Below are 26954 nucleotides of genomic sequence, written 5' to 3' on the forward strand. Positions count from 1 at the left end.
CAAAAAATAATTATAGGAATATTAGACTTAGTAAATAAATTTATTTGAATATTTTTCTAAAATACTTTTGCAAAAATCTTGACTTTCCTGTGTGATTTTTCCCCTAATTTTGTTTGAAAAGCATTTTGTTTTGTTTTGGAAGATTAATAATTTTAATTACCCAAAATAAATTTTTCTTCTCAGTAAAATAACATATCCTAGTTGTAATAATACATTTTAGCATGTATTAAATTAAATATGTGATAGTTTTAAATAATTGAATAAAGTAAGCCCTGAGTTTATATACACTCAAGATCCTGTCTTTCAAGTTAAAAGTTTTGTTACATTAGTAGAAAGAAAAAAAAAAAATATATATATATATATATGTTCGTTTGGACAAGTAGAAGAGAAAAGCATCACTTGTCTTAATTGGATCACTAAAATGAAGTGCAAAAACATTGAAAATACCTTAAATGCAGCATTGACAGTAATCCATACTTTCAGTGAAGCTACAGAATTTGGCCTCTTTGCCAGCCGTTATAAAAACTTGCCACCAATTCTTGCCTAAAAGCAGAGAAATCATAAATGGCACTTTTTTGATAGCCACAGATAGTTAACATACCTGTCATTGAAATTATGAGATACTTTGCAAATTCTAGTCTTTATAAACATGAGAAATTCTGAACCACTCTTGAAAGTTTGCCTGCCCTGAGAAAAATCACACTGGAGGAGAGGCAATGAGACACATATTTCTTCCTTAGAATCTCAGTTTGGAAAGATATTGTCTAGGAGATATATGTGTGCATATATATATCTGTGTGTATGATGTATATAACTTATACAATTGCAGGAACCCTGACTGAGATCAGAATCTGATTTGTTTTATGAGTTTGTTTGTAGGTTACTCTCCAAATTGATTTGGTTCAACTGACCATTGGATAGGTAGCCACTTTTCCCTCACTCTAGCAATATTCCTCAAGAACCAGGAAAACAACTAATAAAAAAAAAAGCCCATTTTTGGCTGTCTTTGTGCCTGGTAACTGATATATTGTGATATGTACACTTGAATTTAAAGGGAAGACAAACTTCTTTCCCTCTTCCATGCTCTGGGGATAAATGTCCAGTATGTTGCGTGGGGTTCTTTTTAGCTTTGTTAATTATCCTGCTGCCTCCCTTATTCTTGTGAGTGAAATGTGCTTTATTAGGATTCTATTGCAGGTAAGAGACTACAATGGAATAATAGTAAGTTGGTCAACCTATAATGTAAGTGGAAATTAACAAACATATTTAGGCAGAAAACAATTGCTGGATTATCTTATACACGCATATTTGGGTAGCAGGTTTTTAAAATCCAGTTTAAGCCTTCCACCAGGCATGCATACTTCCTTTTTAATTTTGTTTAGAAGGTGAATTACTTGATTAGTGCTCCTCTTCCTCTCCAGTCCTGCCTTGTATGTGTGCCAAACTTTTGAGGGTAAGATACCAATTCTGGGGAAATACTATCTACTATTTTGGGCAAAGACGTTTAATCTTGAGGAACCTGAAGAACATAATTGAGAATTATAATCCACTTAGGGTTTTTGGCTGTGGCTCTTAGGCATATGAAATATATGCATTTATATTGAAATTTATTCTAAATTAACTGGATAAAGTTGAAAATGTTTTCAAGACAAAGATAATATTACTGTTGTCATAAATATCAGTAATCATTTCATTACTTTACCTACTAAATTTAAATTTATATTTTGAGTATAACCTGACAAATAGAAATTCTTGTATTTTTCAATTTTCATTTTATTTTTATAATGATGAATCAAACAAGGTAACCACCTCAAGACAGTATAGTACTGACACAAAAATATACTATGAAATCTTTCATCCAAAAGTATAAAGGAGAATATAAAAGCACCTATGTACTCATCACCAGTTTCAGAAACAAAGCTTTATTTTATTATAGTTGTGGAGAAGTTACCCATGTAATCCAGGGCAGGCACATAGACCAATAGAATAGAATAGAAAACCCAGAAATGAACCCACAACTATCAACTAGTCTTCGACAAGTCAGAATATCCAATGGAAAAAGGACAGTCTCTTCAACAAATGGTGTTGGGGAAAGTAGACAACAACATGCAAAAGAATGAAACTGGACCACTTTCTTACACAATACACAATAATAAATTCAAAACGGATTAAACCTAAGTGTGAGGCAGGAAACCATTGAAATCCTAGGGGAGAACACAGGCAGTAACCTCTTTGATATTGGCTGTAGCAACTTCTTACTAGGTATATCTCCTGCAGCATCTTTAAAAACAATTAAAAATAATAAAAAACTTATAAAATTAGCATTTATTATCTTCCATGACATGTTCTAAGATTTTGAAATATATACATACAATTAGGTTATCTTTATTAGTAGTATCAGTATTGTTTGCATTTTATAGATGAGGAACTTGAGGCTAAGAAATGTTATTTGCTCCATTTCAGTGTTTCATGGCTAGTGTCAGAGCTAAGACAACAACCCAGGTATTGTGACTCCAGAACCTGGGCTCTTAACCACATCTTTGTACTACCTTACAGTAAGGAAAGTCTTTTAAAATATCTTCCTTTCACTCTTGTCACATACTAAATATTTTTACTTTGTTTTATTAAAATTTGCCTGACCTGAAAAAAATGTACTCTGAAATCTTTCACCCAAAAGTATAAAGGAGAATATAAAATCACCTCTGTACTCATCACCAGTTTAAGAAATAAAGCTTTTATTATAGTTGTGGAGAGGTTACCCATATAACTCAGATTAATTTTTAATGACACTATAGCATCCTTTGAGCCTATATTTCTCTGATTAAAAAATCACCTGAGGTGTGTGGATGGCTCAGTCAGTTAAGTGTATGACTCTTGATTTCAGCTCAGATTATGATCTCAGGGTTTGTGAGTTTGAGCCCCATGTCAGGCTCCACTTGGGATCCTTCTCCCCCTCTCTGCCTCTCTCTCTTTCAAAATAAACTTAAAAAAATCATCTGAAAGTTTACATGTTCTGTAACCAAATGCATTTATTTCTTGTTGTGTAATATCTTTTTAAAAAAGATTTTAGTGTTTATTTTGGAGAGAGACACACACGCACACAGAGTATGAGTGGTGGAGGGCAGAGAGAGAGAGGGAGACACAGAATCTGAAGTAGGCTCCAGGCTCTGAGCTGTCAGCACAGAGCCCAACATGGGGCTCAAACTCACCGATTGTGAGATCATGACCTGAGCTGAAGTCAGATGCTTAACTGACTCAGCCATCCAGGCACCCCTGTTGTGTAATATCTTAAGAATATATATCCTTGCATTGAAAAAATTATCATTTTCTGATGACCACGTGGCTCTGTGTAGTGAAATTTGGGACTTCTTTACCGTATACCTCTAGTAATTCACATGCCATCTCTATGATATTTATTCCAGTTTACTATTACATGATAAATTAAGAAAATTTTATTTCACTCTTAAGAGTTCATTTTCCTTGGTAATTCCTTAAATTGGAATAGTTCAGTGACTAGCACTTACTATCATGTGGTTTGCTTTTACATATCAGATGGATATCTTATAAATAAATAACAAAAATAAAATTTCCCTTGTTTCTATGGCGCTTGTCCATATGGAGCTTACATTCTAGTAGGAGAAATGTGGCAATTAAAAAAAAAATGTGTGTATACACACATACACACACACAGAAAATGTCAGGTTGTGATCTGTGCTGGGGAGTGGATGGTGCTATTTTATATCAGGTAGTGAAAAGTGAAAGCCTCTCTGACTTCAGTGACATTGCTTGCAGATGTCTAAAGGAGTGAGCTATGTAGTCTGTTGGAGGAGGAACCTTATTAGAAAACAGGAAATAGCAAGAACACATGCTTGGTTGGGAAGGTCAAAGAAGCCAGTGTCACTAGAGGCAGATAATGAAGAGTCTTGTGATCCATTTAGAGGAATTTGGCTTTTACCCTGAGTGAGCTGGGGAGATGTTAGAGGGTTTTGAGGAAAGTAATAGTATGACCTGACTTTCCTTTTTTAAAGGATAACTTGGGAGGTAGCAGGGAGACCGTGTTACATGTTGCAGTAAGGGAGCTAACAATCTCACAGAAATTCTAGGGGCAGCAGTATAGCTGTACCTCCTGGAGGCTGATATGGAAGGTTACTTGACCTTCCATGGTAGTCCTAGAACCTAGTTATTTTTATCATGAGTTTCTTCAATTAAGCAGCAGAAATTCATGATACATTAACTTGATTTGTTCTGTTAATATGGGCTCTCCATGAGTGTGTGTCTTTTCCTGATATTAACTGCCTGGCCATCTCTGTATTACTAAGTTCAAATTATTAATGGGGTGACTCTGGTCCCCTTTGTTTCTGCTTGGGCAAAGCTTTTCATGTCAGGTCACCTTAGTCTGCAGGCCAAACCACAGTATGGTCAGGCCACCCTTTCTTATCACATCAGTTTTGCCTGTAGTAAGGGAGAGGGAGGCAGGTTGGTATCAGCCATAAATTGCTTAACCAAGAACCATCATCTCAGAAGGTGAACTGTGGGCAGTGCTCCCTGAAGAAGGGGATATGAGTTTGTCAGGCACCAGCTATTATACGAACTTTAGTAAGGTGACAAGGAAAGTTATTGTGTGGCGATCTGCAGGTCAGGATTATGTTTTAATCATCCTGTATATTCAGCATTTAGCATTATTCCTTATGGCATTACAAGTTGAGTAAATGAGGAAAAGTAACATAGTGCTACCGGGAAGTGCCTCTGGTGTGCCTGTGTGTATATGTGTGGGTTTTGGAGAGAAGTGAAGGAAATAAAGAAGGCCATTATCCTTACTTTTCCTTTGAGTGTCCTGAGAATTCTTGCCAAAGTCTAGTGAGCCACGTATAAGCAGCAGTCTCTCCTTAGACTTGTATCTACCATTTGACTCTGGTCCAAAAATCTCTCTTTTTCCTGATAAGGGGATGCTCTCCTCAACCTGTCCCTCAAAGAACCTCAGAAGTGATGGTGGTGGGCTATGTGTCTATATCACATGGTTAAATATGTTATGGGAGTGCAGTGTAGTATTTTCCCTTCTTGGGAACTCACAGTGAACATTGACATTGTTTTTAGAAAAGCTTTTTAAAGTCCTCCAGGAAAGAAACTTATTTAATTTTATTAACCCAGAGTTTCCAGATATTTTTTCATAAAAAGTCTCCTGTTATTCCTTCAAAATGCCTGTAACCATTACATAGTATAAACCATATCTTCTATTTCCACCAGACTTAAACCCACCAGCAGACATAAGATTTTATCTAATCACCCCTACTTTAGAATCTCTCTCACAGAAACCAACAAGTAAACAACTAATTTAGTCTTCCTACTGGACAGAAACAAGTAAGCAAAGAAAAGCAATTAAATGACAATAAAAAATCAGAAAAGGAGGAAACGAAATATAAGAATAAACCCAAGAATGAGAATAATTTCTATGACATAATTACACCCAAACAAAGAAAAATAGTCTATAGATGGATAAATCACCTTGAATGCATAGTGTCTTATATAACTTATAATAGTAAAAGAAACCTTGAAGTTAACAGGAATTATTTAATACTATTATTTTAGTTTCTTAGGGCATCCATAACAATTACCAAAAACCGGGTAATTTTAAAACAACAGAAGTTTATTCTGTCGAAGTCAGGTGGTCAGAAGTCTGATAATACCAAGGTGTTGGCAGGGAGGTCCCTCCTAAGGCTCTAGGGGAAGATCTTTTCCTTGCTGCTTCCAGCTTCTGGCATTCCTTGTTTTTTGGCAGCATAATCCCAATCTCTGCCTCTGTAGTTACGTGGCTTTGTCCATGTCTCTGGGTGTCTTTTCTGTGTCTCTTATAGGGACACTCTAGCTGGATTTAGGGCCTGCTCTAACTACTACCACGTTATCTCCATCCTTACCTTAATTATATCTACAAAGACCCTATATCCAAATAAGGTCATATTCTGAGGTTCTGGATGGATTCTATTCCAAAATTCTATTCTAAAATTATGCAAAGGAAAATTATCCATAAAAGCATTGAAATAACAAAGTTAGCTAAATTCTGTCTAGGTAAAAACCTTAGCTAGTTTGGAAGATCTGAAAAAGTAGAACTATGTACTACTTATAGAAATCTTCTTAATGAAGTTAAATTCATTGGCCTTGTTCCCTTTATAATTTTTAAAAAAAAATGTTTATTTATTTTTGAGAGAGAGGCAGAACTTGAGCATGGGAGGGGCAAAGAAGGAGGGAGACACAAAATCCAAAGCAGGCTCCAGGATCTGAGCTTTCAGCACAGAGCCTAACGTGGGACTCAAACTCATGAACCATGAGATCATGGCCTGAGCCGAAATCAGAGGCTTAACCTACTGAGCCACCCCGGCGCCCTGCCTTGTTCCCTTTATAAATAATTTTTTTCTGTAGTACTCAATTTTGAGAGTGTGTTGATAGACTCACACTAGAATGCCAATCATGGTATCTAGATTTCTAGTCCTTGATCTCTCACTCTCTGTGACTTTAGTGCAATTAGTAACCTCTTTTGGCCTCAGGTTTTCCATGTATTAATGATTTTGGAGACTTCTAACTCTACACTTCTGCGTTCTGTGTTCTCTTTTGCTTAGTTGTAATCCTATTTGTTATTGGAACGAGATTAATGTTTATAATTGATTTTGAAGAAAAAAAATGGTTGTCCATAAGACAAAAAGATTTCTTAGCATTTCATTATTTTCTTGCATTTATAAGTATTATGTTTAACTCCAGACAGGTATTTATAATTTCTTTTAAAATATTGAAGAAAGAAGTTTCTAAATCTGTTACATACCTATCTTTCAAACCTGATGTTTGTTAGAATCTTGGCATTTGTCCTTTTATGGATGATTTCTTTCCTTATCACAGTTTTAACTGGTTTCTTTTTGTTCACCCCAGCCCCTAGTAAAGCACATATATAAATACGCACACTAGTAGCTTTACAAACATTCTCAAATTATAGTCATTTCAAAATATTAAATGGAGTCACAGATGTCAAATTCATGTTATTTAATCATTCAGATGATAAAGACTCTAAGAAAATAATTTCCTTGTATTATTTTCTGCTAAAGGCAAATATTTAAAAAATTACCTTTTATAAACCATCATTAACTGGACATATCCCAAATCACTCCCTTACTATGCACTCCTTCAACATTTATTTTTTTATTGTATACATTTACCTGCACGTGCTTATGCTCTGTAACACTTACATGCTTGTATGTCTGCTTTTCTCATTTCGATTTTAGAGTCCTTTGAGGAAGGGGCCTCTTGCCCTTTTATTTTTTTCATGATGGTGGTACAGTGTAATTTATATACAATGACGTGTGATTTGATGTGGATATTGACCTGTCATCAATAACAGCCTCTGCTTCTTCAGCATTGAGAATGAATTTTCATTAATCTGGCACTATTTTGTGACCATGCATTTTTAGGTATAATTACAGAAAAAGAGTGAAGCTAATTTCCTCCACACAGGAATGAAACCTATTGGTTTGATGTGAACCATATTCATAAGCTACACACAATACAGTGTGCTTTACACATGGTCTTTTTATGGTTGCCTAGTGAATTAATAAAATTGAATGTTTACATGTCTATTTCACACCCTATGAACCCTGGTCTGCCATCACAAATTATATTAGGTTTTGCATATACCACGGTCTGTGTGTTTTAGAATGAGAAATCTGTTATTACAGGTTTTTAAAAAAAATGTATTGTTTATTTTTGAGAGAGAGAGAGAGAGAGACAGAGAGAGACAAAGCTCGATTGGGGGAGGGGCAGAGAGAAACGGGGAGACACAGAGTCCGAAGCAGGCTCCAGGCTCTGAACTGTCAGCACAGGGCCTGATGCGGAGCTCGAACTCACCAACTGTGAGATCATGACCTGAGCTGAAGTCGGATGCTTAACCAACTGAGCCACTCAGGCGCCCCTGTTATTACAGATTTTTGATCCTAATCCTTTGAAAAGGTTTATGAAAGGAAAGAGTGCCTGCTGAGAAATGAACAGTGAGTTTGAACAATTTTATTCCCACCCAACTCGTTACAGAATGTACAGGTATTTGGCAGTACATTTTATGAAGGTCCAAAGGAATGCATAATAATAAATCATTGTCGCTGAGTTTTTTTAACACATGACAAAATAGCAAATACTGGTTTGAAGAATAGTGTCAGAGAATTTTGATTGTGCAGAATTATTTTCAGAGTTGTTGCTGAAATTACCTTACAGCCTGAGGGGTATTTTACCCCACTATGAAACTGTTTTTTCTGTTTTGCTTATAATCTTAGTTACTGCCCAACTGGTGGCATAGTGTCTATATTCACTTGCTGTGATGATAGGTTCCTCAGCCAGTGTTTTCAAGCATGTGAAAACAGGTAAAATATCTTTTAGAGTTTATTTAATGTGCAGTTATTTGCATTACCTTTGGACCATTTGTTTTTACTTGTTATTTTCTAACTTCCCTTTAGATTTAAACATTTTTCAAACATACTAACAAAAATACTTATTCATATAATCATCATAATGAAAATAGCTGACTCTTGACAACAATGCAAATTAGGAATAGAAAGTACTTTCTGAATTATGGGTGTTAATAATTATTTAAACAGCCTGTATTAAAAAAATGTATTGAGAGAGAGTGGGGGAGGGGCAGAAAGAGAGATTTGGAGAGAGAGAATCTCAAGCAGGTGCCTCACTGCTAGTGAAGAGCCTGAGGCAGGGCTTGAACTCAACCAACTGTGAAATCATGACCTGAGCTAAAATCAGGAGTTGGACTCTCAAACAACTGAGCCACCCAGGTACCCTTAAACAGCTTGTATGTATTTAAAGTTATTAAAAGCTTGACAAAACAGCCAACACTTAGAAATTTATTGTGAATGTAGGTACAGAATAATACTCTTGGAATATTTTGCATTAGAGTGGAATAATGAGGATAATTTTTATGATGCTGAAATGTGAACAGGGCTTACAATTCTGAACACATATAATAAGCCAGTATATGAGTAATATTACTAAACAGGGTTGTTTAATATAGCTAATTTTAAGATTGTTCACTTTAACTTTCAAATGCATAAGTCACTTTTGGAAGACCCTAGTACATTTTACATAGAATAGAAAACAGTAAATTCAGTAAAATTATGTCCATATTTATACTTTCTTTTAAAATCTTGGTCAGCAATTTGAATTAAGAGCAACAATATCCAAGCTCATTTAGCTAAGTTGGTACCATAAACATTAAGTGACATTGGATTTTTAATTATATAATATTAGCTTCAAAACACAATTTTAATGTAAGGTGGATTCAATCTTATATATATATCATAATAGATGCAAAGTAGTTCTAAAAATAAAAATATATTTTTAAAACCAAAAACATAACAGTAAATACTGACTCAAGTTTCTGAATATTGTTTTCATAGGAGAAAATACTATAGCATTAAGGTGGAAAAAATGAGGGCTCTTCTTGGCATTCATTTCATATGAATTTTATACGACACATGAATGTCCACTAAGGCAATGCATTTTTCTTATTTAAATTATGTGTTATAATTACAAAATCAATGTGTACATATAATATCTAAAATAATTAGAAATTATTACTGGACATGTGGTTGTAAAAGTTTATAATATCTAGCAGCAGAGTCTAGGCACACTAATTAAATGGATTCCTTAATAGAAACTTAACTTCTTCCTGTTTTAAAACATTTTGTATGCACTTTGTATTTTCTATATATTCAAAATAGTCTTGGGAAGAAAATTCTTGTAAATATTCGTCATTTGAAATATTATTTTGATTTATACAAATTAATTTAACTAAAGGTCTTGGACACATACTAGAGTTTTATATACATCTCTTGTTACGGGACTATTACTAAAGCAATTGAACTTACCATGAAAGGTGCAAGTATCTCACTACCATTAAGATGAAGGTAAAAATAAAAGAAACAAGTAAACAAAGAGGGAAGGTGATATTTTTCAAAAAGCCAAGGACATTACCAGGTAATAATGTGACTATAAAGTAGTTCCAATTTTCCTTGTAGCTAAGGAGGGAAAAAACTATTGAGAGACATAGCTGTTATCTTTTGAATGATAGTGCATCTGTTTTTTTTTTTTTTCAGGAAGAAAAAATTCTTTCTAATTCTGAACTCAAAATTTTATTTTGTGTTTCTTTAAATGAGGGATATTGAACAACACAGTAGAGTGAGTCTTTGATGGTCTTCTATAAAGTACAGAGGATTTCTATGAATGTGCACTTCCTACTTTTGGGTCTTGAGTTTAAAAAAAAATCAAGATTTTTCTTCAAAGACCCACAATAATAATACTGGTATGCAGCTTCCCAGTAATCTAACCTGCTACCAAGATGTAGTTGAGAAATATCCCTGAGGCTCTCCCCCAGGAATATCTATCATCTCAGCTAGATTTTTTATAGGAGCCAGGTAGCTCAGAATTCACAATTAAGATGCCACTTAGCACGTGGAGTGCAGGTATTTTATGTGGTTGGTTGAATGAAGATTTGTGTGCTCTAGATAGCAGTGTTTACTCTATGATCCCAGCTGTTCAACTGGTATTAAATAATTAAGGTGTAATTTGGGGAGATTTCCCACCTGGTCAGCAAAGCTATAGGTGTATAGCCTCTCACATCAGGCAGTTTAAACCTGAAAATCTTCTCTTGAGATGGAATGCATGAAGGCAGATTATAGAAGGCAGTATAATGTTATAATGTACTTTGAAAAACTAAACAGCTTCAAGTGAGTAAGCTTAGTGGTCTGCCATATGAATATGAAACTTAAGACTTTATATACCAAGAATCAGCCTGTATATATTTGATAGGTCTGTTCTGTGGCATGTGCTACTGAGAATATGAAGATTGAGTCCAATTCTATTTTGGAGGACACTACCTGAGTACTGAGGACTGCTTTAGGCTTTTTATGGGGCAAGGTACAATACCACCCTTGATATGAGCTTCAAAGAGAGGTTACTATAGATTATTTCTTAAATTGGTCCAGTCAACATTCATTCATCAAAAAGTATTGAAGCCTTGGTATTAAGTTAGAGCTTTTCATGGAGTTTTTAAAAATTGAGTTATTGTAAATTTCCATGTATAGAATTAGCATTTTCCAAAGAGTAAGAATACCCTGAAATGGATCCAGTACTAAAATTTAGTAAGCGTTAATGAATTTTTGTTTGATATAGAAAATGCCTAAGAATTTTGTATTGTCGAAGTCAGCATTATGAGCATCAGTGAAAATGACAAAACCTTTACAATGTTAGTGAAATAGGACATTGACCTCGGGGTGTTCTCTGACCTTATGGCATACTTTGTATGAAAAAAACAAAAACAAAAACAACAACAAAAAAAACAGAACAAAAAAATCCCACAACTTCTCTGTCAGTTTATTAGCTCATCATTACTTTCCCCTATGAATAGAATGCAGGATATGTGTTGCTAGAGTTGGTTTTATGTGTGCTTTTTATTAATTTTGGTTTCTGCTATGTTTTGAATTGTTTATAAGTTATAATAATGGTTTTACATATTGAAATCATGTTTCAAAATTTGGTGTTAATAGTTCGGGGCACTTGGTTGGCTCAGTTGGTTGAAGGTCCAACTCTTGATTTTGGCTCAGGTCAGGATCCCAGGGTCGTGGGGTCTAGCTCTGTGTCAGGCTCTGCACTGAGCATGGAGCCTACTTAAGATTTTCTGTCTCCCTCTGTCCTTATCCCCCACTTGCACTTGCTCTCTCAAATTAAAAAAAAAAATTGCTGGTAACAATAGTTTGATGCAAACATTTACCTTAATGCATTTCTCAATTCTTTCAAATGATCTGGAAAATTGGAGTAATGAAAGTTAAGAACAGACAGCTACATAGGAGTTAATTTTAATTGGCAAGAACAAATTATATATGCATATTGATTTTTCAAATGTGGTTGGGGATTTCGGAACAATATTGATATGAGGGATCTAGTTAAATATGAATTATCAAATAGTACTATGGAGATATAAGCACTATTCTGGACATATACTGTGGAGCTATATATAAGCATAATGCTAAACTTTTATAAATATATAAATTTATATATTTATATAAATATATGAACTTATATAAATATATCCCAGATATATTAAGATATTTAACCATGGTTAATGAGGGCATATATGTGAACAGATGCACACATAATTTCCATAGTATCTTTTTCTGTTTTAGAGGAAAGGAATTTTAAATTATTATGTAAAAGTAAGAAAATACTAGAGTGGTTACCATTAAAGATCACATTATGAGACAATATTTGAATTTGGTTAGGTTTTTTTTTTTTTGACATCCACAATGAGGACCCAAAGAAATGGTTGTTTTTAGTGTGGTTTCAGTTATCTTGTGCAAGAAAAAAATATTCATGCACATTAAATTTCTTTGATCTTTTTCTACATAGCTATCACACTCTATAATGAGTCTCTAATTCTGTGGTTTGGGAACTGCAGCTGATTGGTGAGAAGGACTGTAATATTTCTGTTGTTCCGTCATCAAATAGTAATTACCCTTCCACTCTCCTTATCCCTGTTACCATGAAAGAAAATTCATTTAACCTTTCTGTCGCCCACCATACTCAGACAGTATAACATGCAAACTGGAGAATGGACCAAAAAGGAAATGTACAGGTGGTATGTGCTAATGTCTATTATCTTCCTTGCATTCAAAGAACTTCTTGCTAGATTCACAACAGATAAACTTGATGTCAACTCTGTTTAATTTTCAAGGTTTAAAGATTAGGAATGTGATTTCCTGGTGTAAGTTCATTTTAACAAAATTACACTAAACTAAAATAAATTGGATGTCCTATGGAGTGCATGATAGAATTTTAACTGTATTACTTAGCTTAGGGAAAATAAACCAATACATTTTCCTTGTGGAAGTTAACATTTTATTATAAGTTTGGTGATATTACTAAGAAGGTGATTTTAGTAAGTGTTCTAACATAATTATATTCACAATTTCAATCATATGAAGAGAATTGAAAATATTACTAGCTTTCACTTGAATATTTGCAATGTTATTTCCTCTTGAGTCTCTTTGATTGAAAACTCAATTTTAATTTTCATTTACATTTCTTTTGCAAATTTTGATTTCATTCTTACTGTGGGATACAAAGATCTCTTATGTTTCTAACAGTAATTTTTAAAGGGGGATGGGGAGGAAAATATTCTTTGTTCTATAACCTCTTGGTCATTTTAGTTTTTTTAAATGTTTATTTATTTTTGAGAGACAGAGAGAGACAGAGTGTGAGCAGGGGAAGGGCAGAGAGAGAAAGACACAGAATGTGAAGAGGCTCCAGGCTCTGAACTGTCAGCACAGAGCCCGACGCAGTGCTTGAACTCACAGACGGCAAGATCATGACCTGAGCTGAAGTCGGATGCTCAACCGATTGAGCCACCCAGGCGCCCCCTCTTGGTTATTTTAACAGATTTGGACTTAAGCCGTTTTACTATCTCCAAAGTAATTTTGAGATTTTACGATATTGATTTTAATGAATAAACAACTTTTTATCCTTTGAGAAAATTTTTATTTTCCCTCAGGAGATTTTTATATGTAACTCAGACATGTACAGTTTTTTGTAAATATGTAAGAAGTTTGTTTTTATATAATTTAAGCAACTAGAAAGAGTGAACATTTCATCTTTTGTGAGAAACTCTTAAGAAATGTGTGAATACTATGAAACAGCAGGATGTTTCTAGTGAGACCTGATAGGGAGAATAAATGCAGCCAGATAAAAAACACTTTTAAGTGAATAACAGAGTATATAGAGAAAGATGGAATGTCTTTTTGGTGTTTTCTAAGGAAATTGTGATCTAGCTCAACACTATACATAAAGGTTGACATATTCAACCTTTCTATGAATCAGGTGAAATAAACAGTCAGTGAATGATACGCTTCAAAGTTATATGCACAAATGTGTGGAAATGGCAGTATTATATCTAATAGATGCTTTAAATTGGGCAGAGATTGTTCATGCACTAATCTGCCATGTTGAATATTTCCAAGGATATTCAAATGCTCAAGTCTATTTTATTTACTTTCCTGTAGACAAACCTGAGTGGATAAATATGTTTTTACTGAATTAAGACCAACACAGTCATAACATCTACAAATCCACATTGGTTTTGTTTTTGCCATTTTATTTTTTAATAGATGTATATATTGATAGAATTGTGTATGAAGTTGATTTAGCTGAACAAATGTCTTAAAAATGCTGAAAATGCTTTTTCATGTTTGGAGGTTAATGATTCATGTACTGAATGTATGATACTGTTTGTGTCGAGTAGTACATTGGTTTTAATCACCTAGGTTTCTGTTTCTTCCTCATAAGTGCATATAACAAGGTTTGTTTTTAATTGTATTCAAAAAAATATTACATTGGAAACATTGATATTAAAATGAGATGTTTCCTGGTAGTAAAATATGTAAACACCATTTACAGTCATTTTTAATGACTCCTCAACCCTTTGAATTAGTTGTTTCATCTCTTATAATTTTGTCAATGTTCTGAATTCCCCCAAGAAACTCTAAGCTATCATTCATTTTATGTGATGTTGCCGTGATTTGGGTTGTAGTATAATATTACACATGGGAATAGGACACCGTTAGAAATAAAATGCTTTGTACAAAACACATAACCCTCTATATTAGTCTTTAGCACTGTACAAACACTGGTAAAGGGATGACATGACTAATATTGGACTCCTGCACATGAGACCAATTCCCTTTACAGCTTAGGGGGCTCAGGATAGAATCTTCTAATTTTAGCTTTAACCCTTTGAAATATAGGCATGAATATAGACAATCTAGTCATAAATGTACGTGCAGTCACTATTTCCTATTATGTCTGTGTTGTGTAGAGTTTACTGAACTCACCCATCCACAGAATCTTTGATTTTAAGTTATTATTTACATGAACTGTAACTAAATGTAACTAAATTCAGAGTCTGAATCTCTATATATGAAAAGTCGAAGTTTTGGGAGACTGTGAAGGGTTTTCTTTTACATGTATGTATATGTTCTATAGGTACATTTATAGAGTTTCTCTTACTTTGTTTTGACTTGGAGAGCTAGAAAGGGGGAAAACTTTGCTTTCTCTTGGAATGCTCTGGTGTTTTTGTTGAATTTTTTTTTTTTTTTACCTTTGATCATGCTGATTAGTGTAAGTGGGACTTTCAAAACAAGGGCCTCAGATGGGGTGCCTGGGTGGCTCAATCCCTGAGCGTCCAAATTCGGTTCAGGTCATGATCTCCTGGTCTGTGAGTGCCAGCCCCAAGTGGGACTCTGTGCTGACAGCTCAGAGCCTGGAGTATGCTTTGACTTCCGTGTCTCCCTCGCTTTCTGCCCCTCCCCCGCTCATGCTCTGTCTCTCTCTCTCTCTCTGTCAAAAAAAAAAAAAAAATTAAAAAAAAAACAAGAAAACAAACAAAAAACAAGGACCTCAGAAGTTGTGAAGGCTTGGGATAGATTTGTTTTAAAACCTTAATCTATTTTGGGGGGCCTGGGTTCCTCAGTTGGTTAAACATCAGACTTTTGATTTCGGCTCAGGTCATGATCTCACAGTTTATGAGTTTAGCCTCTCTGGAGCCTGCTTGAGATTATCTTTCTCTGCCCCTCCCCCCATTCGCTGTGTGTGTGTGTGTGTGTGTGTGTGTGTGTGTGTGTGTGTCTAAATAAGCATTAAAAAACCTTAATATATTTTGATATTATTTGTCAAAATTATGCATGATGTATAAATAGATTCACTCTACACTCCCTTTCCCCTTGTAATTCAATGTTATTTAATGAGAATTAGCCAGCATTAAATATAATGAGAAATAAATATATTCAAAGTTGATAGTAACAAGTTAAACATAGGAGATAATAGGAGTATCAAATATTTAAATTATAAAATCTTTTTAAAAAAATCAATCAGTAGTACAAGTGTAGTGTATGTTTAGATTCCTCTGCATATTTCATACTAATTAAAGTGCTTTTCAGTAAATGAATGATGGAATGTTATTAACTGTTTATGTTATTTAAAAGGAGTCTTTATGCCTAAAATTCATAATGTAATTTGGACTAGAAAATTTAAAGAGCAATCATGTTTTTGGTTTTTAACATTTTCAAAAGTTCAATACAGGCTTCACTATGCTGTTTCACATATATTATTTCATTTAATAATCACAAAGACCGCATGGGGTATAGGTACTATTTTCATCCCCATTTTGAGGATGAGAAAACAAGTTCAGAAAGTTTAAGTAATCATAAATAACACAACTAGAATATGGTAGAGATGGGATTGGACCCTACATCTGTCTTTTTCTAAAACTGACACGTTTAAACATGCCACCATGTGGTCTCAGAATATTCCATTGATGGATGGTGGGATATTTTCCTGATCTTTGAACGGGGGATCTTAAACTTGGGGAAAGGTTTTTAATTTTTCACTTCTTGAGCAAAGAACCAGATGCTGGACTCCCTGATGGATATAGCCAAGCCTTTTATACTTAAGTTCAGAAGATACTGCCCTATTGTGGGTTTATTCTCTTGCTCCCTAGGTAAACATCCTGGTTTCTTTTTCAGTCTTCAGATCTAATCCTGGCCTCTTGCTTACTTATAAATTAATCTTCCTGACTGATCTTTCTTTTATTTTTGTTTGGTGGTTTATTTGTTCCACCTGGTACCCTCGCAGGTAGTGGCCACAAACATCAACTTAGATGTACAGCATGTCAAGACAACTCTTTGACTTAGGTGACTTAATAACATAAAATAACCAATATATTAATACCTGAAAAGACTGTAAATTATATAGCTTATCCAAAGGGGGGAAAAAAGTGTAAGCTACATTCTGGCCCTATTCTTTTCAATGAGCTGCCTTACCTAAATCTTAATTGGAAGTTTTAGTTGGGTTCTCCAGATATCTTTCCTTAACAATATTTAGTAGATTTCTTATAAAGCTTAGGACTTTAAAAGACAATAAAAGCATGGTCTGAAAAGTACTTATAACACCTAAATGAATGAAGTAAGCTGTTAAATAAAGCAAAGCACATGTTTGTGTGTCTAGACATAGATATAATACAGATATGAGATATATAGATATAGATATAGATATAAGCTGTGTACACACGTGTGTACACACACACACACACACACACACACACACGTATAGACATAAGCTCAATGAAGATGTTGTTAAAGAAAATTATCTTCTGTTCCTGTTAGTAATTTCTAATGGCATGATTGAAATAAACATGGGCTTTGGAGTTAGACCTGGGTGTGAGCCCTAGAACTGATACTTGTTGAGTGATGTTTGGAAAGTTACTTAACTACTTTGCTTCTCATTTTATCTGAAAACAAGTTTCAGAATGGCTAAAGTTTAAAAAATATTTGACGTGTGAAAAGTTGGGAAGGATTCTGAGCAAATGGAGCTTTTACACTTTGCTGAAGGAATGCCAAATAGGATAGCCACTTTGGAAAGCAGTTTCTTGAAAAGTGTAACATATACTTACCATGAGACCCAGCAATTCTACCCCAATTACTTTCCCAAGAAAAATTATGGATATTTATAGAGGTTTTATTCATAATCATGAAAGCCTGGAAATAACCAAGATACTCATCAACTGATTAATAGATTAAAAAACAACGGTATATCCATACAATAAGAAGGAATGGACCACTGATAAATGCAACAAAATGGTTGAATATCATAATATTTATGCTAAATGAGAAAAGTCAGACACAAAACCTGCATACTTTATAATTCCATTTCTAATGACATTCTAGAAAAAGCAAAACTAGGGTTACATAGCAGATAAGTGTTTCCAGGGGGCTGGGAGTTTGGAAAAGGGATTGGCTTTGAAAAGGAATAATGGAGTATTTTGGAGTGATGAAGATGTTGTGTATCTTTTTTGTATTGGAGGTTGCATGATTATGCATTTGTCAAAATGATTAATTTTATTGTATGTAAATCTTCAGTAAAAAAGAAAGGGAAAAAACTTTATGTTTCAGAGTGGTTATGAGAATTATAAGAGATCATTCTCCTCCATTTTTTATTCTGTTTGGTTCTTCATTATCCTCTGCTGCTTCTATGTTTCTTTTATAAATAAAGTGTCTGTGATAAATTACAATTTCTTATCTCAGGACTGAGATACTACTGAAAATTTATGTATATATCTGTCTTTATTTGCAATCTCTGAGGCAGATTTTAAATAGAGTCATCAACTGTATATTTATACCTCTAGATATTCCCATTAGTATGGAGTAACTCAGAGCTGAAATTTGCATACTGTGAAAAATGTACCAAATATACTTGCTTGGACTGAATCTCTGTCCTGTGGCAGTGGGAATTCACAGTATGGTTGTGGGGGTGTATAAAGCAATCTTGAATTTTGAGCCTGAGTCTTGCTTGAGAAAGTCAGTGGTTCTCAAAATTGACTGAGCATCAGAATCACCTAGAGGTTTAGTTAAAACACGGATTGCTGGGCCCCATCCCCAGAGTTACTGATTTGGTGGGTCTGGGGTGGGGCCCAAAGATTTGTATTTTTGACAAGTTTCCAGCTGATGTTGATGCTGCTGCTGCTGGTTTGGGGCACGTACCTCGAGAACCACTGATTTATAGTTACTTCAGGTGTAGTAGTATAAGGATTCTTGCCGATGTAGAGTAGCCAACATTTTGTTTTTAAACTGCTTCATCATTTCATGGCCACTTTTGTATTTGCTAAAATCAATATATTTATAGAGAGAGGGAGAGAGAGAAAGAGAGAAAGAAAAAGAAAAAACAGCATTTGGCTAAAGGCCACAAAGTGTTTAGTGCTTGAAAGTGCAATGATGCTGGCAAGAGAAAAAGAAAAAAAAAAAAGATATGTTTAGCTGCATTTCCTTCCTTTTAACCTGTCGAGTGTCATCATGCTACATAATTATTTTATCCCTCTATTATCAGGCTCCTTTTGGACTCCTATTCTGTCTACTTTTTTTTTTTATTTTTTTTTCAACGTTTTTTATTTATTTTTGGGACAGAGAGAGACAGAGCATGAACGGGGGAGGGGCAGAGAGAGAGGGAGACACAGAATCGGAAACAGGCTCCAGGCTCCGAGCCATCAGCCCAGAGCCTGACGCGGGGCTTGAACTCACAGACCGTGAGATCGTGACCTGGCTGAAGTCGGATGCTTAACCGACTGCGCCACCCAGGTGCCCCCTGTCTACTTTAAAAGTCTTGAATATTCTAACTAGGCCTCCACTGCCCATTGGCCTAAAATATTCTGTTAAGACTTTTCACTGCCTAGTTTTTAATAAATAGGCCCTGCATCCTCACACTTAGGTTTCATGAGTATCCTATTTTTTTCACACCAATAGTAATTTCCACTGAGTGAAACCAAAGTACCATAAACCGCACAATTTGAAGAAGTCTGGGATGTGTGGGTGACTGATGTTAAGTGACCAGATTTAAGTAATGTTCTTATACCAAACACTTTACTAATCCAAGAAAAAAGTAACCAATAATTTTAGAACTACTGGGTATGGAAAGAATATGAGTAAAATTTAGAATCTTGAAAAGCAATTTATAAGTATTAAATTTAAGGAAATCATAGATTATTTTATCTTCCTAAATGCCAAAGGAGATACCAAGGGCTGGGTATATAAATTTGTTCAGAATTTCTATTACTTTAAGTTTTCTGTAAGGGTATATTGTGCTGTAATATCTGCTGATATATTATTCTTAGAGCTGATGTCATTTTATTTTTCCACCACCACCCCACTGATGAGGGAGAGTATTTAGAGAAAATGGCTCATTGTACTGATTGATTGCATGCCTCAAATGAACAGTAGCTTGCTGCCAGTTATCATTACAATGCCATATTGATTTTTTTCTCATATTCACTATGGAAATTAAAACAATTTGTTTAAAATGAACTTCCATACACATTGTGGATGTGATTGGTTCTGAATATTTGAGGCTAGATCAGACTATTGGGTCAAGGGACTTGAAATGTGTTGGGTAGTACAGAGGAAATTTTTGGACATATGACTGCTGGTTAAGTGCAATCTAATCTTGCATTTTGTAAACTGAATAAAAGAATGATGCTGCAGAGACCCTAGTTGGGAGACTCCTGTCACATTAAAGAAAAGGTAACTAGGGCTAAACTAGAATGTTATCAGACACAATGAAAAGGAGGGGAGGGGAAATATGTGGGAGTCATTCTACAAGTAGCATATTCATGACTGGATGACAGAAAGTCAAACCAAGCTGTACATGATCAGTCTTCCAGCCTTTTACCACACATGGGACTTCATTTGCTGCCATTCTTCCAAGACTTCTTATTCAGCTGCAGCCACACGGGTATCCTCACAATTCCTGGAATACTCAAAGCATATTAGCTACCTCCTCAGGACTTGATTTGTCCTTCATCCTTCTACTGTGAAAGTCCTCACTTCTTTGAAGACTCTGCTCAAATGCCACCTAATCAAACAATCTTTCCCTGACAACACATTAAAAAAATCACATCCTGGGTGCCTGGGTGGCTCAGTCAGTTAAGCATCCGACTTTGGCTCAGGTCATGATCTCACGGTTTGTGGGTTCAAGTCCCACGCAGGCTCTGTGCTGACAGCTCAGAGCCTGGAGCCTGCTTTGGATTCTGTGTCTCCCTCTCTGCCCCTCCCCCGCTCATACTCAGTCTCTCTCTCTCCAAGAGAAATAAATATTAAAAATTAAATATAAATAAATAAATAAATGCTTTATAGCTTGATGGCAGTGCATATGAAACATTTGCATTCTGTGTCTCTCAAAAATAAATAAAAACATTAAAAAATATTTAAAAATAAATCACATCCTGGCATTCATTATTCCTTTTACCAAAGTTGATTTTTCTTCATAGCTCCAAACTACTGACATTTTATTATATACTTGTTTATCTGTTTATCATGTCTCCTTCTTTTTTGATAGTAAGCTACATGAGGGTAAAGACTTAGTTTTGTTGCCTATTATATCTCTATCGCCCAGAACATGCCTGGTGCTTAGTAGGTACTCAATAAATATTTGTGGAATGAATGAAAAGAATAAATACAAAGGTGAAAGAGATGGAGATCAAAAAATTATGCCAGTATTTCAACTTTGAAGGATTCAAAGAATAGCAGTGTTATTAACAGAGTATGGAAGAGTGGAAGAAGAGTTGATTTAGGGTAACAGAGATACAGGGGAAGATCAATTTGGCTTATATATGCCGACTTCAGTATCTGATGCTGGTGAAACAACCAAGGCATTGCTGTGGAATAGGCAATCTAAAATGTGAAGAGAAGTCTGGCATTGAGGTAAAGATCTCTGAATCATCTTCATAGAGTCAATACTTATAGCAATGGAAGTAGAAAAAAAAATGACAGATGTTATAAAGACAGGATTATCAGATTTAAAAATCAAAATTTCATTTTGGATATTTAATGTTTTAAATATATAAATTATTTATACACATTTTTTTGATCATTTTATAGCTGGGTTAACAACTTTAGCCATGAAGGTCTTGGACTCTTATTGGATGTGCTGGAAAAGCTTCTGGACAAGAAACAGTAAGAATAAACATGAAAAAAAATCACCAAAGCAGAAATTTTTGAGCACAGTGTAACCTGTTTATTTCCCCTTTATTCAGGCAAGAAAACATAGACAAGAAGAATCAGTATAAACTTATTCAGTGCCTCAAAGCATTCATGAATAATAAGGTAAGTAGTATTTATTTCTGCCTGTGACAAAAGGTGAGAACTTGCCCAACAGTATATGGAAGTATGAAACTGACAAAATAGTAGGTACTTATTCAGTTGTCAAAGGGTCTTTATGGTGCAAATCATAATAAGCTTCATTGAAATATATTTAAAAATATACTTTGCCTCACAAAATATTTACTGGTATTTTTTTACAATTATGGAAACATAAATCTGTTCCCAAATTATATAATATTTTTTTTCTTTTATGGTTAAATGCTGTGTGTTGAATACCAGTTCTTACAGAATTTTTATTCCATTGAAAAGGAAAATCCAAAAGTATGGTTTGACTTGTGTGCTAAGAACCAGCAAAAAAGAACTTGTTTGCAATGGTGAAGATTTCTCTTCTTTGTTCAATTAATGTCAATGAGTTAATATACATAGAAGACATTTTAGGAAGATAGGAAGGTTTTTTTGTATATATATAGCAGTTGCAATATGAGGGACTTTACAAATTCTAGACAAGGGTTTTTTTTTTGTAACAGTAATCTTTGTACATGTTATGAAGTTATAGTTATTTTTTCTATAAACTTTTTGTTACTGTATTAAATTTGCTCTATATTCCTATAAGTAAAATACCACTGACTAATTAATTAATTGTATAATTCTCTTTAGATGGTGTTTTTGATAATCTCAAGATATTTAATAGAAATAATTATAACAGTAACCAAAAACTGCACAAATGTGTAGCTATTACTATAATATAAATGTATAGCTATTAATAACTAATGCTATAAGATTCTTTAATCTGTAGTCTTTCTTAAACATATGGGATTATATATGATTATATATGTATATGTTATGCACACATGTTAACAGGAAAGAACATCTGACATGTGTAGAAGATACTTGCTAGTTGACATAAGACTGCTGTATAGACTATACTAATTGTGCTGTTCCTGGAAGTCTCTTTCAGAAAGATTTCTATCAGCATTAATACAGAATTTCTCAACTTTTGTACCCTTACTGTTTTGCAACACATTTGTGCAGATTCTAGTCTCTTAACAAGACAGCACTAATGAACCTTGCATCTCTACAAATCAAGATGAATCTCTTTATTCAATTGAGAGAAACAAAGAAATAATAGAACAAAAACAGGCATTAGTTGTTATGTCAAAACATAATTACTTATTACTTAAGGAGTTTGGCAGTTTTAAAAAACATGATGGTTTGACTTAGATTATTCTAAACTAAGGTCAAGTTTTAGTTAGGACATTTTAATAACTTGCATATAAATGCTTAGGAAATGAATAAATGTTGGATCTTTTAAATTATAGGCATGTGAAACAATAGGTGTAAAGTATACATTCAAAATAAAAATATATGTATATGTTATATCCACTCCATGTGGAATAAATTGTCATAGTCAAAGCATGACACTTGCATCTGAAATGACTTAAATTTCACATCTGTTGGACCCAAGAAGTTTAGATAGCTTTCTTCAACAACTCTTTTCCCTTATACAAAACATGTAATGATAGGACCATAATAGGATAAAAGGTAACCCATTGCCTCTTAGCTTCCATTGCTGTCATATTGCTCTTAAGTTTAGAGTGATGATTTCCTTTTTCCTCACATTTTTATTTAAATTCTAGTAGGTTAACATACAGTGCAATATTAGTTTCAGGAGTAGAATTCAGTGATTCATCACTTACACCTAGTGCTCAGCACCTAGTACTCATCATAGCAAGGGCCCTCAACATTACCCATGACTCACCTAGCTCATTGCCACCCACCTCCCTCCATCAACCCTCAGTTTATTCTCTATCTTTAAGAGTTTCTCATGGTTTGTTTTGCTCTCTTTTCCCCCTTCCCATATGTTCATCTGGTTTGTTTCTTAAATTCCATGAGTGAAATCATATGGTATTTATCTTTCTCTGACTGATTTTGCTTAGCATAATGCACTCTAGCTCTATCCATGTCATTGCAAATGGTAATATTTCATTCTTTTTGATGGCTGAGTAATCTTCCATTGTATATATATAACACCTCTTCTTTATCCATTCATCAGTTGATGGACATTTAGGCTCTTTCCATAATTTGACTATTGTTGATAGTGCTGCTATAGACATTGGGAGTGCATGCCCCCCTTCAAATCAACGTTTTTGTATCCTTTGGGTAAATACCTCATATTGCAATTGCTGGATTTTAGGGTAATTCTAAGTTTAAAATTTTTGAGGAACCTCCATACTGTTTTCCAGAGTTGTTGCACCAAGTTTGCATTCCCACCAGCAGTGCAAGAGGGTTCCCCTTTCTCTGCATTCTCATCAACACCTGTTGTTTCTTGTGTTGTTAATCTTAGACATTCTAGGAGGTGTGAGGTGGCATCTCATCATGGTTTTGATTTGTATCTCCCTGATGATGAGAGATGTGGAACATCTTTTCTTCTGTCTGTTAACCATCTTGGTGTCTTCTTTGGACAAGTATCTATTCATGTCTTCTTTGGACAAGTGTCTATTCATATCTTCTGCCCATTTCTTCACAGGATTACTTGTTTTTTGGGTGTTGAGTTTGATAAGTACTTTATAGATTTTGGATACTAACGTTTTGTCAGATATGTCATTTGCAAATATCTTCTCCCATTCTGTAGGCTGCCTTTTATTTATTTGTTTTGATGGTTTCCTTTACTGTTTAGAAGCTTTTTATCTTTTTTTTTAAATTTTTTTTTACGTTTATTTATTTTTGAGACAGAGAGAGACAGAGCGTGAACAGGGGAGGGGCAGAGAGAGAGGGAGACAGAGAATCCGAAACAGGTTCCAGGCTTTGAGCTGTCAGCACAGAGCCCGACGCGGGGCTCGAACTCACAGACCACGAGATCATGACCTGAGCCGAAGTTGGACACTTAACCAACCGAGCCACCCAGGCGCCCCTAGAAGCTTTTTATCTTGATGAAGCCCCAATAGTTTATTTTTGCTTTTGTTTCCTTTGCATCTGGAAACATATCTAGTAAGAATTTGCTCTGAGTGAGGTCAAAAAGGTTGCTGCCTGTGTTCTCCTCTAGGATTTTGGTGGTTTCCTGTCTCACATTTAGATATTTAATCCATTTTGAATTTATTTTTGTATTTAGTATAAGAAAGTAGTGTAGTTTCATTATTCTGCATGTTGCTGTCCAGTTTTCCCAAAACCATTTGTTGAAGAGACTTTATTCCATTGGTTATTCTTTCCTTCTTTGTCAAAGATTAGTTGACCATATAGTTGTAGGTCCATTTCTGGCTTTTCTATTCTGTTCCACTGATCTATGTGTCTGTTTTTGTGTCAGTATCATACTCTCTTGATGACAATAATAGCTTCATATATAGCTTTCTATTTCTTTTGTCATCTTCACGTTCTTTCATAATGTAGGTGTTTTATAGTTTTCAGAGTACAATTTTTTCTTTTTACTTCTTTGGTTAGGTTTATTCCTATGTATCTTACGGTTTTTGGTGCAGTTGTAAATGAGACTGGTTCCTTGATTTCTCTTTCTGCCTCTTCATTATTGGTGTATAGAAATGCAACAGATTTCTCTATGTTGATTTTATATCCTTCGACTATCCTGAATTTGTTTATCAGTTCTAGAAATTTTTTGATAGAATCTTTCAGGTTTTCTACATAGAGTATCATGTGGTCTGCAGATAGTGAAATTTTGACATCTTCCTTGCTGAATTGGATTCATTTACTTCCTTTTGTTTTCTGATTGCTGAGGCTAGGACTTACAGTACTATGTCAAATAACAATGATGAGAGTGGACATCCCTGGCTTGTTCTGGACCTTAGAGAAAAAGCTCTCAGTAGATATTAGACACGGGTCTTTTGCATATGGCCTTTATGATGTGAGGTATATTCACTGTATTCCGACTTTGTTGAGGTTTTTTATGAAGAATGGATGCTGTACTTTGTCAAATGATTTATTTACATCTATTGAGAGGATCATATAGTTTGTATCCTTTCTTTTATTAATGTGTTTTATCATGTTCATTGATGTGCAAATATGGAACTACCCTTGCAGCCAGGAATAAATCCCACTTGATCATGGTGAATAATTCCTTAATATACTGTTGGATTTGAATTGCTGGTATCTTGTTGAGAATTTTTTATCTAAGTTCCTCAGGGATATTTGACCTGTAATTTTCCTTTTTAGTGGTGTTTTTCTGCTTTTGGAATCAAGGTAATGCTGGCCTCATAGAATGACCTTTGAAATTTTCCTTCCATTTCTATTTTTTGTGACAATTTAAGAATAGGCATTAACTCTTCTTTCAATATCTGGTAGAATTCCACTTTGAAGCTACCTGGCCCTGAACGTTTGTTTGTTGGGAGATTTTTGATTACTGATTCAATTTCTTTACTGGTTACTGGTCCGTTCAAATTTTCTATTTCTTTCTGTTTCAGATTTTGTGATTAAATGTATCTAGGAATTCATCCATTTCTTCCAGATTGCCCAATTTGTTGGCATATAATTTTTATAATATTCTCTTATAATTGTTTGTATTTCTGTGGTGTTTGTTGTGATATCTCCTCTTTCATTTATGATTTTATTTGGGTCCTTTGTCTTTTTTTTTTTGATAAGTAAGGCTAGGGGTTTATCAATTTTATTAATTTTTTCAAAGAACCAGCTCCTGGTTTCATTGATCTGTTCCACTGATTTTTTATTGTTGTTGTTTCTATATCACTTATTTCTGCTCTAATATGTTATTTCTTTTATTTTGCTGGCTTTAGGCTTTATTTTATTTTCCTTTTCTAGCTCTTTTAGATTTAATGTTAGGTTGTATATTTGAGACCTTTCTGGCTTCTTGATATAGGCCTGTATTGCTATACTTCCCTCTTATGAGTGCTTTGCTGCATTCCAAAAGTTTTGGACCATAGTGTTTTTATTTTCACTCGTTTTCTCTCTCTTTCTCTCTCTCTCTCTCTCTTTATACACACACACACACACCACACACACACACACACACACACACACACACACACACACACATATATATATATATATATATATATATATATATATAACTTCTTTAATTTCCTGGTGAACCCATTCATTCGTTAGTAGGATGTTCTTTAACTTCCATGTATTTGTGGTCTTTCCAAATTTTTTTTCTGGTTGACTTTAAGTTTTATAGTATTATGATCACAAAATATGCATGGTATGATGTCAATCTTTTTGTACTAGTTGAGGCCTGATTTATGACCCAGTGTGTGAACTATTCTG

The 26954-nt window shown here is 34.4% G+C and overlaps 1 protein-coding gene across 3 annotated transcripts in view; it reads left to right on the top strand.

Annotated features, from left to right (window-relative positions):
* DIAPH2 (diaphanous related formin 2) overlaps positions 1-26954 on the top strand; it is a 988177-nt gene that overhangs the window by 206910 nt on the left and 754313 nt on the right. For all 3 annotated transcript variants that reach the window (XM_058714641.1, XM_058714642.1, XM_058714643.1), the window contains 2 exons: positions 21507-21581; positions 21662-21731. In XM_058714641.1, coding sequence (XP_058570624.1) covers positions 21507-21581; positions 21662-21731 — 145 coding nt within the window. The remainder of the gene's footprint in view (positions 1-21506; positions 21582-21661; positions 21732-26954) is intronic.

The sequence above is a fragment of the Neofelis nebulosa genome, chromosome X, assembly GCF_028018385.1.
Source record: "Neofelis nebulosa isolate mNeoNeb1 chromosome X, mNeoNeb1.pri, whole genome shotgun sequence".
Lineage (NCBI taxonomy): Eukaryota > Metazoa > Chordata > Mammalia > Carnivora > Felidae > Neofelis > Neofelis nebulosa.